At 43.9% G+C, this 20209-nt stretch overlaps 1 protein-coding gene across 15 annotated transcripts in view; it reads left to right on the top strand.

Moving 5' to 3' along the window:
• Nucleotides 1–6248: 6248 nt before the first annotated feature.
• Nucleotides 6249–20209, top strand: part of ABI2 (abl interactor 2) — a 74967-nt gene continuing 61006 nt past the window's right edge. For all 15 annotated transcript variants that reach the window (XM_087914861.1, XM_087914505.1, XM_026696755.2 and 12 more), the window contains exon 1: nucleotides 6249–6387. In XM_087914861.1, the coding sequence (XP_087770987.1) occupies nucleotides 6271–6387 (117 nt within the window). In that variant the 5' untranslated portion in view covers nucleotides 6249–6270. The remainder of the gene's footprint in view (nucleotides 6388–20209) is intronic.

Genomic DNA, 20209 nt, shown 5'->3' with positions numbered 1-20209 from the left:
CTGCCAAGAAATTTTTCCCCCCCTTGGAGATATTTGAGAGTGAAATTAAACAGTTTAAAGTATTGAGCCCACCTCCTTCTGGGAGTTTCTGTGGAGTATTCAGGGCTTCTAGATTTTTATGATTAGTCCAGACTTCAAAGGGGATTTGGATCCCTTCTAGGAAATGCCTCCATGTGAGGAATGCCCATCGCACAGCATATGCCTCTTTCTCCCATATGGCCCATCTTTGCTCGGTTCCTTTCAGTTTCTTGGAAGTGTAAGCACATAGTTGTAACTGTCCATGTCCATTCTTTTGGAGTAGAACTGTTCCAACTGCTACATCGCCATGGTTGTTCAGGGTCTGTGTGTTTCAAGATTGGTTCTGTTGAAAACAGACGTTTGAGTTTTTCGAATGCCGCTTGGCATTCCATTGTCCAGATAAGGGGTTGCCTTGGTTTGGGTTTCTCCCCACCTTTCATTTTTAACAAGTTCGTGATGGGGAGGGCGATATTCACAAAAGCTGGAATGAACTGAAGGTAAATGTTTGCAAAACCCAGGAAGCTCTGCAGTTGTTTGTGAGTATGGGGAGGCTCCCAATCGATGACAGCTTTTACTTTTTGTGGGTCCATCTCTATTCCCTCGTGGAATATTCTATATCCCAGGTAGTCAATTTTTTCTTAATGAAACTCACATTTAGAGAGTTTTGCATATAGTTTCGCATTTTGGAGTTTTGGGAGAACTGCTCGGAGTAACTTGATGTGTTCTTCTGTTGTTCGGTGTAGTTTAAAATATCGAGATAAACAAGAACCCCTTTGTACAAAAAACCATGGAGAGTCTCATTAATTAATTGTATGAACATGGCAGGTGCTCCTTGTAGTCTAAAAGGGAGCACTTTAAATTGGTAGCATCCCAGTGGGGTGTTAAAAGCCGTCTTCCACTCATTCCCTTCCCATATTCTGATGCAGTAGTATGCCTCTCGTAGGTCTAACTTTGAAAAAAAAAATCTTTAGAGAGGTGAGGTAACATGTCCTTCATGACGGGGAGTGGGTACATATTCTCCACACTGATGGTATTTAAATTTCTGTAATCCATACATAGAAGCAAAGAGCCATCCTTTTTGTGGAATAATACTGGGGCTGCTATTTTTGGTCGGGTAGGTTTGATGAAACTCCTTTTTAGATTTTTATTGATAAATGGTCTGAGTTCTTTTAGTTCTCTGGGGAACATGCAATACATTTTTGGTTTTGGAAGTTTAGCTCCTGGTAGGATTTCAATGGCGCACTCTGTGGCATGATGGGGGGGGAGTTCATCAGAAGGCTCCTCGCTAAATACTTGGGCTAAATTTTGGTACTCTTTGGGGATGTTAATGGGTTCAGCCAGCTGACCGGCCATGGCTGGTTCTCTGTTTTCTTTCTTTTCCTTTCCTCTGGGCTGTTTGCAAATGCTACATGTTTCTGGAAATGTACGGTTCCTCTCTTCCAGTTTATTTTTGGATTCCATTTCCATAGCCATGTGAGTCCTAGGACTAGTGGCCCTCCCATTCCTGGTGCTACAATGAATGTGAGCATCTCACTATGGTTCCCAAGTCATAGTTTTAATGGTTCTGTGGTAAAACTGGCTGGCTCCCCCCACCCCCTTGATATAGTTCCTTCTAATTGGCAGAAAGTGATGGGATTTTCCATTTTCCTTAGTTGGATTCCCAATTTCTCTGCTAGGGTGGGGTTTATTAGGCATCGGGGGCATTCCGAATCCAGTAACGCTGCAACTTCCTCCCCCTTCCCTCGGCTGGGGATAAACAGTCTTTGGGGTAGAGTGGGTCGCTTACCAGCAGATCGTCTTCCAGATCGCTTTCAGACTGGCTCAGGTCTCCTCGGGACATTGGGGATTCTTCCTCTGGGTTGGGGGGGAACGAAAACCTCACAGCTTCTCGGCTTCTCAGGCCAGTTTCTTTTCCTCGAGGGTTGGATTTTCCAGGTTTCCCCCCTGATGGGTGGTCTGGCTTTCTGTCAGGGGTTTTTGAACGGCATTCTGCTGCGTGGTGTCCCTCTTTTCCACGCTTAAAGCAGCCAGCTGGTCATGGAGTCATGGTGGTTTGGGGTTTGAAAAATTTCCACTTTCCCTGGGATGGGGATCTTCTCCAAACTCGGCCACTGTGGTACTGGTTACAGGTCATGTCTATCTCTGCCTCCTCTGCCATCAGGTACCATTCATGCAGGAGGTTTGGCGCCCCACTGGCTAGGCAGGCAGTGTACAGGTCATCGAGTCCATCTTTGAACAGACTAGGATATCTTCTGGCCAGTCGACTCAGTCGGCCAGGTCACGAAATTCCTCGGTGTACTCAGCTACCGGGCGATAGCCTTGCTTTACGACTCTAATGCGGTTGCAGGCTTTTCTGTCAGCGAGGGGGTCTTCAAAGTGGTGGCGTAGGACTGTCATGAATCGATCGAGGTTCCTCAGTTCTGGGGCACTGATGTTTTGGAGAGTCACCATCCATCTGGCTGCTGCCCCTTCTAGGGCCAGGTTGATGACTCACACTCAGGCCCCCTGGGTCAGGAAATTCCGCCCATATTCTTGCATGTAAGTGAGGACTTGCGCCAGGAAAAATTCCAGTTTCTGGGGGTCCCCATTGAATTTTACCCCCAAGGGCAGGACCTTTCTCTGCACTTGTTTCTGGGTTGGCCAGGGTTAAACCCCTGCACTGGAGTGGTAAGGGGTCGGGTATCTTGTCTGGCTGCTGGTCCTCCATCTTGTTCCAATGCCTGATCATTCTCCTCTGGATTAGGGGTGACAGCTTGGGTTCTCTCAATTTCTGGTTCACTCGTTCTCCTATTTTGGTGACCTGGTTCATTCCTCACGTTGAGGTCCACCAGGGCTTCCCTTATGAGGCAATTTATGTACCGTTTCAGTCAGTCATCTGCCAGTGGTTCCTCGACCCATTCTTCCTGATCAGAGAGGACCTCCAGTTCCATTTTCCATGTGGGTTTACAGTTACCCCAGGTGAGGGTTATTCTCTTGGTTCTTCCATCCCAGCTGTCTCTCTTTCCTACGCCTACAGACGACCTGGGCTTTGTGGAATTTTCGCAGGCAGCTTCACTTTCGATGGGGTATAAGCATAGTACATAAAATAATCTATTGCCATGTCCATCAACGACTACTTCAGCTTTAACCACAATACACGAGTACATAATAGATAGAAAATCAAGGTAAATCGCACCAAACTCAATTGCAGGAAGTACGACTGCAGCAACAGAGTGGTCAATATCTGGATTACCTGACGCTGCGGTTTCTTCCCCAAACCCCAAAAACTTTAACCTTAGACTGTCTACTGTTGACCTCACCGCATTCCTAAGAAGACTGTAATGGGCATGCATAAGTGCACCAACGTGCCTACTGTTCCTGTCCTACTGTTCCTTTTTATTTGTATCTATTTCATGTATTCATAATTGTTGTGGCTCCGGGCTTGGATTCAGCTCCTGTGATTGATATGAGTTCAAGTGAGGAGGTCATCCAAAGTAGTAGGGGGGGGGGGGGGGGGGGGGGGGGGGGGGGGGGGGGGGGGGGGGGGGGGGGGGGGGCGGCGCCTTTTTCGGGGGGGGGGGGGTGGGGGGGGGGGGGGGGGGGGGGGGGGGGGGTTTGGGGGGGGGGGGGTGGGGGGGGGGGGGGGGGGGGGGGGGGGGGGGGGGTTGTGTGGGGGGGGGTGGGTCATCGGGCTTCACGACGGTGCTCGTGGTAGTTGATATGCTGACTAAAATGGCTCATTTCATTCCCTGTCGGAGATTACCTTCATCCCGCACTACGGCTCAGCTATTTTTACAGCATATCTTTCATCTGCATGGACTGCCAGATAGAGTGGTTTCTGATCGTGGGGTTCAGTTTACTGCGCAGTTTTGGAAACAGTTAATGGCAGCGCTACAAGTTCAGGTGTGCTTAGCGTCAGCGCACCATCCGGAAACTGATGGTGGGACTGAGAAGGTGATTGGCATTCTTACCCAATATTTGAGGTGTTTTGTTAATCAGCGACAAAGCGATTGGGCGAAATACCTCCCATTGGCAGAATTCGCTTTTAATAACTCGCAGCACACCTCCACTCGGGTAACGCCATTTTTCGCGAATGTAGGTTATCATCCGCGCTTCTTCCCATTAACTTGGATGGATTCACCGGTTCCTGAGACACAAGATTTTCTGGAGGAACTACAAGCAGTCCACCGTTTAGTAAGGCAACAACTTGAACGAGTGAAAGAGGACTATAAACGGTTTGCGGACCGGTCACGTCGAGCACCGCCTCTGTTAGCTGTGGGTGACAAGGTGTGGTTGTCCACGAAACACCTTCGGATCGATTGCCCAATTAGGAAATTGAACCATCGTTTCATCGGTCCATTCCCGATTGAGGCGGTTATCAACCCTGTGGCATACCGGCTCACCTTACCGCGCTCCATGCGTATTCACCCTGTATTCCATCGCTCTCTTTTGGTTCCTGACTCCCCGGACTCTCCTCTGCATGCTCCAGCTGGTACGACTTCCCCATCAACACCCCGTGAGGAGGCGGAGGTTGATGACACGGTGGTCAGCGTTACTGATTCGCGTTGGCTCAAGGGTCGTTTCCAGTATTTAGTCGGGAGGAGAGTGGATGACTCGGAAATTTGCTCATGGACGGATGCGTCTGCAGTTCATGCTCCAGACATCATTCGGGACTTTCATGAACGTTTCCCTTCGAAACCGCATCCGGATCGTCAGACCCGGGGGAAGGGCCCTGCGGTGAGGGATAGTGTTGTGGCTCCGGGCTTGGATTCAGCTCCTGTGATTGATATGAGTTCAAGTGAGGAGGTCATGGCAGAAAAATATGAGCCGGCCTGGCTTAGTGATTGGACTGATAACCAGGATGAGGAGATGGACGTGACAAAGGATGACAGACCTGATGTATTAGAATTGTCAGGACCTTTGACCTCCTCTGGTTCCTTATCTGATCAACAGCCGGGAATGGCTGACAGGGAAGTTTTGAGAGAGTCTTCTAGTGGAGATGAGTACTTGGAAAATTTGTGGTTAAATGTAAAAAATAGAAGATGGTTGAGAAGGCAAAATCAGCTGGAGCGAATGAGAAGAGCAAGTCAGTAAATTAGCACGTTGCCTCAATGAGTATAAAAGGACACAGCTGGGCTGGTACATTTTGCCAGGAACAAAATGACTATTTGAGTGAGGACGTTACAGCAAGGAGCTCTGAGACTGGAGATTTATTGCCAGGACTGGTTTGCCGGACAGAGTAAAGATTTATGCTGTGGTTTCTGCCAGCCGTTATCTTGTAAGACTTCTTTCCATTTGATTTAATTGTGAAACGGCTGCTTTCTGTTTTGTTCGTTTGAATTTTGAAGGGGAGTCATAACACATAATCATGTTTATACTTATACACGTTACCTAATACATACCTTGACAAATAAAATAGTCTTGCATCAGACTTCACTCCTATTGAATATTCAGCACTGATCAGATGATTATTATTGACTTTTTATACTACATTATTCTATACTGGACTTTGGAAATAAAAATTTCATGATTGTCGAATCTAACCCTCTTCATCAAATGGCTGAAACTGTGAGTCACCAGAAGTCGCAAACTATGACAAAGCAGACCTAAAGTTGATATATGGTACAGTCACAAAGATTTAGGCCTCAATCAATAATTTTATTACTGTATCAAATAACATTCTGCTTAAAATGCCTCATGGTTCTTATATTCAGATGGTTTATGTTAAAAAATTAATACAGTAAAGGATAAAAAGTGAGTCCAGGTATATATGCAGAACAGTGCCGACAATAAAAAGCCTTAAATCTGAATGGGCAAATGTAGTGGGAGACATTCTCTTTTTTCTCCAACCTCCTCTCCAGTCACTATACCTAGAGTTGGAGTTTCCTAGTAACTCCAACCCCGCTTCCGTCGGGATGTAGGCACCGGAAGTGGGACAGAAAACGCTGGGCGGTAGGGAATTGCCGAGAAAGGGGGCCCGCGAAGAAGAATTTTCATGGAAAACTTCGGCGCATGCGCAGTGGCCGCCGCCGCTGTTGGTTTACGCCGCGCCTCAGCTGAGAGCGGGTGGTGGGTGGGAGGTAGAGGGTGAAGTTGAACCCCGCGGCCAGCGGGCGGGGTTAGCGAGCGCTGAGCGAGCGGCGGAGGACGCGGACCTAACTGCTGCAGGCGTTGTGGACAAAAGGCGGGACGCCTGGGTTTTGGGGGATAGTGGGGGGTGGAAAGGAGGGAACAGAAGGGCGGGGCTGAGTGCGCACGCGCTAGGATGTGAAGATGGCGGAGCTGCAGATGCTGCTGGAGGAGGAGATCCCGGGAGGGCGCCGGGCCCTTTTCGACAGCTACACCAACCTCGAACGGGTGGCCGAATACTGCGAGACCAACTACATCCAGGTACGGAGCGGTCGCTGTCTTTCCTAATTGCCCCCCCCCTCGCTGCAACAAAGAGAGAAGGGGTGAACACTCTTGAGTGCACGCTCGTATGCATACATGCATGCATGCTTGTATGCATGCGTGCAATGGAGAATATCGATGTTCCTCTCCATCCCAGGCATCTCAGCTGGCCTTAGAGGCCTCGAAGGAGCTTGGAATGAGAACGAGGGGGAAGTGGAGAAGAGGTGGGTACCCTTGAACGCCCATGCAAAAAGCCGTTGGGTCTAAGATTTGAGAGAGGTGCCCTTAATCCAGAGGTTTCCTTTCAGAAAGATGTATCCTGTACACAGGGAACTCACAGTTAACTGGGATCGTTGAGATAAAAAATGTTTCCCATTCTTTAACTGGAATAGTGTGCTATATTTCTGCTTGCTACACCTTGGAAATAAGGGCAAAAGGTGATCTTTGGACTAATAGGTACGGAAATTTTTCAGGCGACAAGAATAAACCCCTGACTCCACGTGTAATGCTACTCCTCGAGCGATATTACATGTACCTTTATTAAGAATTCCTTTTCTCTCCATTTAATAACTACTGTGCTCCATTTAATAACTACTGTGCTCCGTTTAATAACTACTGTCCTGTAATGTTAATGTTGTGTTCCTTACAACAAGGTGTTAATAACAATTCAAAGCTATGGCTATCAGACTGCCTGATTTGCTAGAATTGTGATTTGGCATCAGTTCTGAATGTGATGTCAAACTCTACTGAGACGTGGTAATGAGCTGGCTAGCTGATTACTGTTTTAATTTTTGCTGATTCTTCAAAGGAAAAAAACCCCTGATTTTCTCCTTCATCAACAAAGCTAAAAACTGACAGGATGCTTCAATATTTAAATTGAAATCACAAAGGAAATCTTTATTAGCTTAGAAATTTATATGCATTTTTGTGTTGCTTTTCCTGAAATGGGCGGGTTAGATTTGATGGATGGGTGGATGGATAGATAGATGATCCTCTAATTGCAACCTCTCTATCTCATTTATAAACAGGGAGTGATCTTAGTATCTTACTAAGTGTGCAGCCTTATTATAGCATATGGTAATATAATTTAGTAGCTTTCTGCTTGGTGATTAGAATTTTGTATTTCAGATATTTTTTCAGAGCAGTTAAAACATTATTCTAAGATGTAAAAAACTCAGATTTTGCTGGGGAGACATAAATTAAGATTTAATTATGACTTTCTGTTGACGAAGTGTTGAATAATTGAATGCAATGAATTTGCTTCATGGGAGAGTTACAAAATTGCAGTTGCTTTTTGGTTTATTACTTATGAAATTGGTTTAGTTAACTATGGTATCTAATGTTGAATGTAAAGTTTACATTATCAATTACTTAAACACATCTGGGTCTTAAGGAATAGGCAAAGAAAAGATGAGTAATTCTCTTATGTAATATTTTCCTTTTCATCATATCAGTTTTATAACATGCTTCTGATTTGAAGACTAAAATGTATGTGGCACTGATAAAAATTCTGAAGTTTTGGAACTTTTCTTTTTTTATGTACAGTGTAAATGGTTTTGGAAGCAAAACATATCCATAAGTTTCTGTTTTCATGCATGTGAATAATGTACATATTTGAAGATCAAAAGAAGAACTGAGAATTTTAAAAAGCACTAAGAAAATGTGCAGTGTGACTTGCTTGTTTTTCCTGAATTGGATATTGAATTATATAATCGGAAAGCTTTTGTACTTACTGTAGTCTGTCATGAGGCATTGTATGACTTAACCATGTTATTGTGAGTTTATAGTCCAAGGCGAACATAAGATTTTTCTTTGTGATATTGTAACGTAAAATGAATAAAATATTTTTGCTATGTTGCTTTAAATTGTTGCATGCATTGAGGTTGCAAAAATGGTATTTATTGGTTTTTATTTTAATCATAATGCTTAAAGATGAATTCTGTTAGCTTGACCTGAGGATGATTGGATTTTTGAAAGATTTTGCTGAAATAATATATGCCAAGGGAATCTTTATCAGATTGTTACATTATAAATCTGAAGTATTCCAATAAAAAATATACAGTTTAAGGAACAATGGTCAACAAAGAACAATTTGGGATAGGACTTTATATATTAGTCAGCTTTAATGTTAAAATAAATCCTCCCAATTGTTTTTGGGCAAATATTTGTACAAGGGCTCAGTAGATTTCTTTAGATTATTTCTAAATTTCCTGCTGAAAAGCAAGAATGTAGTCTCCACCTTTGTAGCACATTATTTTCAATCTGTTTCAAGCAACTTCTTTTTTTAAATTCACTCTTCATTTATTTGGTGGAGATTATTTTGTAATTTTTTTGTATACAGAGCTTATGCTGACTTTCTATGAAGTTATTCACTCTCAAATATGCCTGCATGTAACCTACAGAATAACATTCCTTCCTCTTTCCTATGTCCTTTACCATTTCCATATGCTATTGTTGTCACTTGTTGGATACATAGATACTAACTGCTGCCACTCATTGCTTTAATAATATAGAGAGATTATAAATTGGGTTACCAACCTTAATTATACCCCTGTTATATGCAGCATTTCCAGCTGTGGACAATACTAGTCAGTTTTAGCACATTTTAGTGTCTATGTCATATGTGCAGTCAGAGCTAGTTTTACCAAGCATGCTCATACTGAATGTACAAGCTTGCATCTTTAACCAGTATATTTCCTTGTAATCTCTTGTTTTCATCTCACAACTGAAAAAGTAAATGCAGTTATTGATATATAGTCTGAGTGCACAGAAAAACTTTAAAGCATATTTTTATTTGTTTCAAAGCCTTTAAATCTATATAAATTAGAAATCTGAAAAATTTTGGCATGCAATTGGCTCATTAATTTGATGAATGACTTTTGAATTTTACTGTATATATTTTAACTTGATTTGATATTTTTAGGATGGTGTTTTGTTGTGAATGATCCAGAAATCTTTGATAATTGGGCTGTTTATTTATTACAAACAAGTAAATAAAGTGCCATGTTGTGGAATGAGATCACAATATCATGGTGAAAACATGGATAGTGTTACTGGTATTTTACCCTTGTTTTATTAGTTGAATGAAGGATATATTACATATTAATCAAAATAAGTCATAAATTTCAATTTCATTGTACACATGTTGTGCATTGACAATAAACGTTTGATTTGAAATGGTTAATATAAGCAGAACCTGGGTTACAAATGAGATCTGTTCTTAAGTCTGTCTTTAAATCAGATTTGCAGATAAGACAGAATACTTACTCGATATCATGATCCTACTTAAAATGTTGGACATCATTCTTCTTCTTTGAGCCAACATATTATTGAAGCAATGCAGTGTTTTCACATAATGTCACAAAACAATGCATGTTTATTATTACGAACCATTTGTATTTGTATTCAGGTATTTTTTAATATAATAGGATTCAGGACAATCTAAAAGTTGTCTGAAAGTCAGATGTTTTTAACCTGGGGGAGACTGTCTGTTATCATGTAATACAGTTTTCTTTTCAAGTGAACAAAATTAAAAAAGTCTGAACCTGGCTTGATGCCATAATTTGTTTTGATTCCTGCTAAAACTTATATTTCAATTTATATCTGAATTTTCTTGCGCAATATTTTCTCAAAGATGGAGTGATATTCTGTGGTTCTTTACTCAAAGCAGTCTTGTTGCATGATTGCAGGTATACTAAAAATCTTTATAGAGTACACCATCCATTTAATATATTGGTTGGAGGAATGTGAGGTGTTCATTAAATCAGAATAACTTTTAAATATCAATTTATACCATTTGCATCAATTTACATCATTTGTGTAATTATATAATTAACATAAATGGCCTCATTTGTAGTAAAACTTTGATTTAATGGATAAACCCTCATTTTCAAAGCTAAACTGTCAATTTAATAGGGAATAGACATCAAATGGGATAGAGTGTGATCTGATGTATCTGATGTCTGCTAAACCAGCTATTTGGTGGACAAACCTTTGATTTAACACAGGGGTTGCCAACCTTTTAGCGTGATTTTTTCCTGCTAGGCAGTCTGCCCAAATAAGGGAGAGTTGCCTAATCAGAGCAGAGGAATTTTTTGTGGCTTGTTTCTACTTGATTGCTGGGCATAGTAGCAAGTAATTTTGGCAGGAGCGCCATTTTGGAGATCAAAGACTTTTTCAAACGCCCATTATCACATATATCTGCTTGGCTGTAAACCTAACTCAGCCTGTTCAGATACAAATAGCCACTACCTTTTGACACCTTTTCTGTCCTTTTGCAGGAGTTGCAGCTATAGTTTTGGAGGCTTTCTCCTTCATTTCCCAACTGGTGATCCCTTGGCCTGACAGATTGCTGCAACTAGCAGACTGCTCAGAAATTTGAATTCCCTTTCCTTGATAGATAGCACAGATAGCACTCTCACCTGAGATTATTAGCACCCATTCATTATAGCATTTGTACTCTAGTTATATAGAGTCCTCATAACAACTAGGATTAACATCATCCAGCTAAGTAATGGATGATTCCACTGCCACTCTTTCTCCACCTCAGACTTCTGAAACACAGCAGCAGGGTAAGAGTAAAAAACCAGTAAAACCAGGGATTCCGCTAAGGAAGCAGCAGTTAATATTAGAGCCAAGGCCAGAGCAACTAGGAGATCCAAGGCAGAGGAACAGGCTGAACGTAGGCTACACAACGCCTTACTCAAGCAGGTGGAAAAGAACACTAGAGAGCAGGAAAAGTTAATCCAACTTAGTCCTCCTAGGGAAAGTGAGAATCAGACCAGCCAGCCAGTTGTATCACGGGGGAAGGCTCAGGGACAGAGAACTAGGGGTAGCCAATCAGTAATTCAGCAGTCAGTAAACAGACTGCTGAAATTTCTGGTTGCTCTCATTGGGGAGTTCCTATCCAATGGTACCTGGTTTCCCACTCTTACCAGTTCCAATGTATCAACAGGCTGGGGTGGGCGGCTTGATACCTAACCCAGCCCTTCAATCAAGTCACTTGCCTCCCCCAAGAACCTATAGAGGTTGATGCCTATAGAGGTGCAACAGTGGGTTACCCAGATGATTAGGCAGGGTCTGATGGGAGGAACGCAACAAACAGTTCTACCCACTCAGGCAGCCGCTAACCCAGTCATTGCTCACTGCAGTAAACGTAATGCCAGACAACCTTTAAAGCATTCTGCAGTGCTCCAGGATTATTCCCCGGTCTCCTCTGAGGAAGACCAATCCGATTATTTGATTGAGGAAGGGGAGATAGAGGCCCTGTCGGAGGAGGAAACAGAACCCGAAAAATCCAGGTTCAAAGGGCTCTTTAGACCCATTTATTTAAGCCACTGTTGGCCAAGGCCAAGAGTGCCACAAGGTTAGAGCTTAATGCAGAAGCCCCAATTCCCACACACAAGACGGGGGGGCAATGAGACCTTATTTACGAACCCAAAAGAGGAAACGGACGTAATCTCCTTCTACAGAATCTTGTTTAATATGGTCGAACGACAGTTGGACTTCCTAGGGTCTTGTCCTAGCGCTACTGCCTTTGACAAATGTTTCTACAGTGTAGATACTGCATTCACAGAAGCGTTATATACCTGCCAGAAGTTGATTAATCGGTTTTGGCACTTGCTGCTTCTTCTTGTACACTGAACAACGCAGATAACGTCCTAAAGAGTGAAGACAAGAAGGCTGACTTAAGAGTGGCAAAAGACGCACCAGGCGGCTACATGGGTGGTCAAAACAGCCACAGCAGCATCCTTCTTCACCAGGGTGTCTTTGATCTGGCTATGGCAGATGCAAGAACAAGTACTGACCAGCAACATCAGAGCATACCAAGATTTCAACAAGGTGATTGCTGCATCTGAGTATACAGCTGATGCAACTTTGAACTCAGTTAAATTTGCATCCCGTGCACTATCTTCAGCTATAGCAGCTTGTCATTTATTGTGGCTCAGATACTGGCAGGTGGACACCAAATGAAAATGGAAACTTGCATCAGCACCGTACAAAGGTGGCAAACTATTTGGTGCCCCATTAGACCCCGTCCTCGTCAAGTCCAGGGACAAACGCAAGATTGTGCCATCAATCTCAAAGAAAGGAGACTCTAGGTTTTTCCCCTTTTCCCGACGTTCCGTTCGTGCACCCTACTATAGGGCAAAGGGACAATGGACTCAAGGCAGCTTCGGCTAGTGACAAGACACGCAGCCTGCGCAAGGGGGACGTTACAAGGCAAGATCACAATCACAGGCCAAATGGCCATTTTGAGGGTCCTCCAACAGGCCCTTTTATGAGCAATCTGTAGCTCCCCTACAAATGAGCAATCTGTAGCTCCTGTTGGTGGCAGACTCCCCCCACCTAAGATTTTTCATCTGCTGCCCTGTGTCAAATAACACCTCCAGACGAAACCTGATGGAGGAAGCAATCCAACACCTTCTGACAATACAAGAGACAGAAGTAGTTCTGGAGGAAGAGCAGGGCATGGATTCTATTCAATGCTATTTGTAGTTTCAAAAGCTTTGGGGCTGGGTAGGCTGGAGGGCTATTTTGAACCTCAAAAGACTAAATACCTTTCTGATTTATCACAGGTTCAAGATGCACATGCTCCAATCCATTTTGAAGTGTGTGAGAAAGAGGGACTATTTAACATCAGTAAACCTCACAGAGGCGTACTTACATATCCCCACCCTACCGGCCCATTGTCAGCATCTGAGGTTTTTTTATGAGGGCAAACATCTTCAATATAGAGCCTTCCCGTTTGGTCTAGCATCGGCCCCCAGAACATTTGTCAAGATACTGGCAGCCTTAACAGCTCATCTCAGAACTGTATCAATCAGGATATTGGCCTACTTGATGATATCTTAATTCTGTCGGTTTGCCAAGATCAAGCTGTTCGTGACTTGACGACCACCATGCAGGCCCTAGAGAATCACAGGTTTCTAGTCAACCGGGAGAAAAGCCACTTGGGGCGATAATAGACACGAAGGCTGAAATAGTTTTCCTATCACAGCAATGAAGGTAAGACTTACAATGTTAACAGGTCATTTCTGTTCCCCCAGGATGGCTTCCCCTGCCCAAATATCTCAACTACTGGGCAAGATGATACCGTGCATTGACGTTCCATGGGCATGCATCCACTCTCAGGTTTTGAAGTGGTTCTTGCTCCCGCATGAGAAAGCTAAGAAAGGAACCTTGCCCATACGAATGAGGTTGCCACCAAAGGTTTTATCATTCTTGTTTTGGTGGACCTCTTCGGCCTTAGACAAGGGGTGCTCATTTAGAGAGCAGGAACGTATAAGCATAACTACAGACGCCAGGCTGTCAGGATGGGGGCCCCGCTGTCAGGAAAAGGTGGCACAGGGCATTTGGACAGTTTCTGACTTAAAACATAACATCAGTAGGCTGGAGTTACGAGCGACCTTTTACGCCTTTAGAAAATTTGAGTCACTAGTGATAGGATAAGATGTGCTCCTTCTGATGGATAATGTGGCCACGAAAGCGCACATCACTCGTCAGTGGGGGGATATACTCCAAAACCTTAATGAAGGAGGCCTTTCGGCTCTGCAAGTTGGCAGAGGCAAGCCTAGTATCTATCAAGGCTGAGCATATCTCAGGGACACTGAATGTCAGAGCAGATTGGTTGAGCAGGTCCACAATAGATCACTCAGAGTGGACCTTGCACCCTCTTCTTTTCAAGGAGATCTCCAACAGGTTTGGGCTGCCCTTAGTGGATCTCTTTGCATCTGAAACCAATAATCAATTGCCTCATTTCTTCTCTAGGTTCCCAGCACAGGGGGCAGAGGAAGTCAATGCCCTCCGCTGCCAGTGGCTGAAGGGACTCCTTTATGCCTTCCCTCTGTTACCCTTCATTCCAGCAGTCATCAAGAAGACCTTGCAACAGGAGGCCAAGATTCTCCTCATAGCTCCATACTGGCCCAGGAGGCCATGGTTCATGGACCTGGTCAGTCTAGCAGTGTCATGCTCGTGGAGGATCCCCCCGACAGGATCTTTCTCAGCCAGGGGCCAATACAACACCCAGAGCCACAGTGGCTCCAATTGACTGCCTAGCACTTGAGAGGTGAATGGCTAATCTTTCAAGTCATCAACACCATGCAGGCGGACAGATGACCATCGACCATTCGAATTTATGAAACCACTTGGAGGGCCTTCTGTACATGGAGCACAGGAAGGAATGTCGACCCCACCAAGGCTTCCATCACCCACGTGTTAGAGTTTTTGCAGAATGGATTTGACAGAGGCCTGGCTCCCACAACACTGAGAAGACAAGTGGCAGCACTTTATTAGTACTGTCCTTTAGCAACCTGGATTCATTAGCACAGAATTCACTGATACGTCGATTCCTTAAAGGAGCATCAAATTTAAGACCGGCGGTGGTACATAGATTCCCCACATGGAATCTCTCCAAGGTGCTTCAAGCACTTACAGTTCCACCCTTTGAGCCCTTGAGAACTGTCGCCCTACAATACCTATCCTATAAAGTGACTTTCCTGGTGGTGATTACATCAGCCAGGAGGATATTGGAGTTGGTGGCTCTGTTAGTCAGAGATGACCTCTGTATCTTCCATAATGATCGTGTAGTTCTGCAATTGGACCTGACCTTTAACCCTAAAGTATTGATCCTAATTAACAATGTGGTAGCCAAAGCACATGTCAATCGCCAAGGAGGGACACATTCCGGATCCCTCATGACCAAAGCAGAACAATTGGGAATCTGGGCAGAAGCACACCTATTGTCCATCAAGGCGGAGCACATATCGGGGACAACAAATGCAAAGGCAGATTACCTGAGTAAAATCAGGGTGGACAACTCCAAGTGCTGTCTCCATCCGGATCTCTTCAGGGAAATGTCTCAGAAATTCGGGAGGCCGGTACTGGACCTGCTTGCCACTCCGACAAATGCCAACTTCCTGACTCCAGGCGCAGAAGGGGTCAACGCTCTTTGCAGCTGCTGGCCCAAGGGCCTACCATATACTCCTTCCCTCCTCTTCCCCTCATCCCGGGGGTTATATGGAAAGTGCTACTAGAACAGGCAGAAATCCTTCTCATTGCTCCCCATTGGCCAGAAGGTCCTGGTATGCAGATCTAGTAAGCTGTCAGTGTCCCGTCCGTGGAGGATTCCTCAGGACAGGATCTGTATCAGCCAGGGGGTCTTGGAACACCTGGAGCCCCAGTGGCTCCAACTGGCTGCCTGGCACTAGAGAGGAGGACTTTGAGGAAGGATAACTTTTCAAGAAAGGTGATCAGGACAGTACAAGCTTCCAGGAGACCTTCCACGAACAGAATGTATGACACTACATGGAAAGCGTTCTGTAAGTGGTGTATCAACAAATACATAAATCCCACTATGGCTTCTATACCACAGATCCAGGACTTTTTGCAGGATGGACTCGACAAAGGTTTCTCTGTTAGTACAATACGCGCACAGGTAGCCACCCTGTCCACAGTGCTGCACTATGGAAAGCGGGACTCCCTAGCCCACCATCTGCATCTTCATCAAAGGAGCTGTCCATCTCAAACCACTGCTAATTCACAGGTACCCTTCCTGGGACCTGTCTAAAGTCCTGCAGGCCCTCACTCTAGCACCGTTTGAACCTCTATAATCTATAAGTCTGTGCTACCTAACAATCAAAGTTGCCTTGCCATCATCTCGGCCATGCGCATATTGGAGTTGGCAGCTCTTTCTGTCAGAGAAGACCTGCACCTTCCACACAAACAGGGTAGTTCTGCACCTGGATCCCTTCTTCATCTCTAAGATCAACTCCTGCTTTCATAGGGCTCAGGAAATCATTTTACCTAACTTCTGCCCTACTTCATCTCATGATATGGAGCACAGATGGCACAAGCTGGATGTAAGGAGGGCGCTCCACAGATATATCAAAAGAACATTATGTATCACAAAACTGAAGCCCTGTTTGTCTCATTTCAACTGTCTTCCATGGGTACCAAAGTCTCATCATCGACCATAGGCCGTTGGATCAGGGCTTGTATAGTCAAGGCCTACGAGACTCAGGCTGTTCCCGTACCCAGATGACTAACTGCCCATTCAACAAGAAGTATAGTTACCACAGCTGCCTGGGCGATGCAAACCTCACTTGAGGACATCTGCAGGATGGCAACATGGTCCTCCCTATCTCCTTTCATAAGGCACTACAAACTGGACACATATGCCTCAGCAGAGGTGGCCTTCGACAGAAGAGTGCTACAATGAGTACATACAGATGGGGGTTCACAGGACCAGACTTCTTCCCTCCCATAGGGACTGCCAGCTTTGGTATGTCCCATATGTCTGGATTTTCCTGAAGGCATGCTGGTATAGCTGTTGGCTTACCTGAATGCAGTTTCTCAGCATGCCTTGGTAGAATCCACTCCCACCCTGGCAACTGTCTGGTCCAGTGTCCACGTGGGAGGCAGAGCCAACACCACAAAGAAGATGCCTGCGCCTTTGTCGTGACTGGAGCCTGGGGACTTCCTGGCCTGACAGGAAGAGGCATGGCAAAGATTGATGACTCAGTCTCTGGGCAGAAAGGCATATTCAACCCATACATGTGGATTTTCCCAAGGTATTTACCTATTTTATAAAATATTAGAAAGAAAACATCTTATAGATAAATAGAGATATGTAGCAAAGCCAGATTATTTAAGAAAATATTTTAAAAATATATGGACAAGAATTATCTCATTTAATAGTACTACAATTAGCTTCTGAAATTGATTATGTAAATTCTTGAATATTTCACAAAATATTGTCTATTATTAGTTTTAACATTTTTTGATAATATGAATTTAAACATGAAGATTTTAAAATGTTCAATATTGATCTAATTACTTTACATTTTATCAAAGAAATTTGTATTTTAATCCTAAGGATGTTGAATTCTGAATTTCCAGGATGGAAACTGTTGAAGTCATAATTAAATCTAAGGTGTGTTGTGTATATTATGTAATCATCAGGATTCAAGTTGAAAAAGTTAACTATCTTCATCAATTCTGGACTATTAATTATTTTTCTTAAGCTATTCTGTGAAAGGAGATACAAGCGTAAGCTAAGGTTAGTTGGAGAAATTTTGGATTAAAATTGCTGATTACTCCCAGCTTTCTGGAAAGATTCTTCTGTGGCTGCCACTGGCTTGTTTAAAGCTTATCATGCCATGTGCTACCAAATAAAGGATATAAGCTAAATGAAGCTATAGGATATTTTAGGTTTGATTTTCAGTTAGTGAAAGCAGCAGTGCATATGACATGATAAAGGATTGAATGAGCCATTGGTAGCTGTTGAGAAGCTTATGAAGTAATAGGAACAGCTAGCTGGTACAATAAGGGATGTTACAACTTATGCTTATGCCATGTGAATGTGTCCCAAGAAGTTCTTTAAATAGAGAATATTTGGCAGAAAAGCATGGGTTAATAACATAGAATTAATTTTTCTGAAGTCTCAGGTAGTACAATCTCTGCTGGGCCCTTTTGACCAGTGCTGCAATGTGAGCACCCCAGGTCAGGTCCTCTTTTATGGTAACACCCAAAAACTTAAAACTGGCCACTTGCTCCACTCAGTCTCCATTGATAAGCAAGGGCTGGATGTCCCATCTGTTCCTTCTATAGTCCACTATAAGCTCCTTGGTCTTATTGGTGTTGAGGACCAAGTTATTGTCTCCACATCACGAAAGCAACTGGTCCACCTCATCTCGATAGGCAGACTCATCCCACCGGAGATAAGTCCCACCAATGTTGTATCATCTGCAAATTTAGTAATAGTATTGCTAGCGTGAGTGGGAATTCAGTCATGCACATAAAGAGTATAGAGTAAGGGACTCAACCCGCAACCCTGTGGTGTACCAGTGTTAAGAATAAGGGCTGAAGAGGTATGATTATTTAATCTTCCTGTGGCCAGACAGGAAATCCATAATCCAAAGGCAAATTGAATTAGAAAGCCCAAGGTCCAGAAGTTTAGACGCTAGTCTATGTGGAAGAATTGTGTTAAACGCAGAACTAAAATCCACAAAAAGCATCCTCACATAGCCCCCGTCCTGTTCTAGATGAGTCAGAGCAGTGTGAATAGTGATGGCTATAGCGTCCTCTGTAGATCTATTTCTCCTGTGTGCAAACTGGTGTTTATCAAATGTGTGCTGAAGACCAGAAATGATGTGCTGGCAGACCAATTTTTCAAAGCACTTCATGATGATAGGAGTGAATGCCCCTGGTCTGTAATCATTGAGGTTATTGATAGGGAACTTCTTTGGCAGTGGAACAATGGTGGAAGCATTCAAAGAAGATGGAATAGTGGACTGGGATAAAAACCAATTGAAGATCATGGTAAAGACTCCAACTGATCAGCACAGTCTTTAAGCACTTGATCAGTGGCAGGATATTTTTATTTTAACTAATTTTTAGACGTGCAAATTATATTAGTATTCTTAATAACGAATTCTTATGCATAACTACAGAGTTCTAAACTTTTCTTCTTGGCCCTTTGGGTAAGATTATGTGTAGTATAGAAGAAACCGTTGCTAATACAACCTGAACTAGGCAAATTTTCACCTCAAACCCACATTATGGCTTTTTTGAGAGTTATCCTCTGTACGAAATCTGTCTTTTCCGGCTTCCTGATTTAAATATATATTTGTGTCTGGCATATGGCCAGTGATTTGTGGAAGACTTTATTTTCATCATTACCAAGTCAGATAATATAATGAATTACAGTTAAAGATGTAAACAATGTTTCCATTTTCTAGATTCTAATACAGGTTTTAAAGGAGCTAGTATTGTTTATTCAAAGAGGAGCTCTTTCTAAGAAAAAGGTTTTGCCATCTTTGGTGAATATTATATTCTCCCTTGTAAGGCTGTGACAGGTGAGGAATGGGTGTTGCTCCTATCCTAGCTGCTTGGACTGAATCTGTCTAAAAGGCTTATTAGCTTAGCTCTACTCACTCTGGGTAGCGCCTCCCAGTTTTTGCTCAGTCCTACAGCTAGGAAGGACGCATAGCGTGGCCTCCCCTGCCTTTGGTTTTTTTTTTCCCCAAAGGTAGCCTTGCAGGAGAGAATTCTAAAACAAACTACCTACAGAAAAAAAGCCTCGAAAAGGCTCGCCTTTTGAATTTTGCAGCTCTGCTTCCCAGCTGGGGCTTGGAGCCGCGCAACAGCTGAGGATTGCTCCGGCAGTCCGGAGCAGCTTGCAGAGGGCCGCGGGGATGATTGAGGCCCTCCAGTGAAGCATAGCCATTTTCGAGGGTGGAGGCTTCTTCTTGGAGCTTTGGGGGCGTTTCGGAGCCTCTGCAGTGAAGAGGGAAGCCACGCTTTGTGAAGCGGACTTCCCAGCGGCTGCTCCAACCTCCCAGGAGCAGTGAAAGGCCAGGGATCCCTCTGCAGGATTCCCTGGTGAAGCAGGCGGTCTTGTGGCCAGAAGTGGTTATTTTGAGAACTCCTCATGGCCGATGGCCATTTTGAAAAGCTTCCTCTACCCGAAGCGGCCATTTTGAAGAGGCCGGCCTGCTTCTTCTTCAACTACTCTGCGCCTGTCAGCACTAGGCCTTTGGTCTCTCCTCGTTGCTGTCCAGAAGACACCAAAAGGTAGGCGTTTTTAAATTATATTTTCATCCTGGTGGGGGATTGGTTCCCTGTCCCGAGGTAGACCAGAGCCCCCAGGCCTCAAGCCAGACCTGGGCTATATTAGATAGCCCTATTAGGCCCAGGAGGGTATGAATCCCAGTAGGGAGTGTTAAAACATCCTACTGAAGTTTGTATAGGGCTGAAGAAGAGTAGTTGTTGGAGTTGGGGGTTTGGAAGGAAGATTTCCCCTGAAGTTCATTTATAAATC

The sequence above is a fragment of the Pseudonaja textilis genome, chromosome 1, assembly GCF_049901715.1.
Source record: "Pseudonaja textilis isolate UNSWEBS1 chromosome 1, rPseTex1.2, whole genome shotgun sequence".
NCBI classification, from domain to species: domain Eukaryota; kingdom Metazoa; phylum Chordata; class Lepidosauria; order Squamata; family Elapidae; genus Pseudonaja; species Pseudonaja textilis.
The sequence above is the reverse complement of the archived record's forward strand: the minus strand, read 5'-3'. Positions and strand labels throughout refer to the sequence as shown.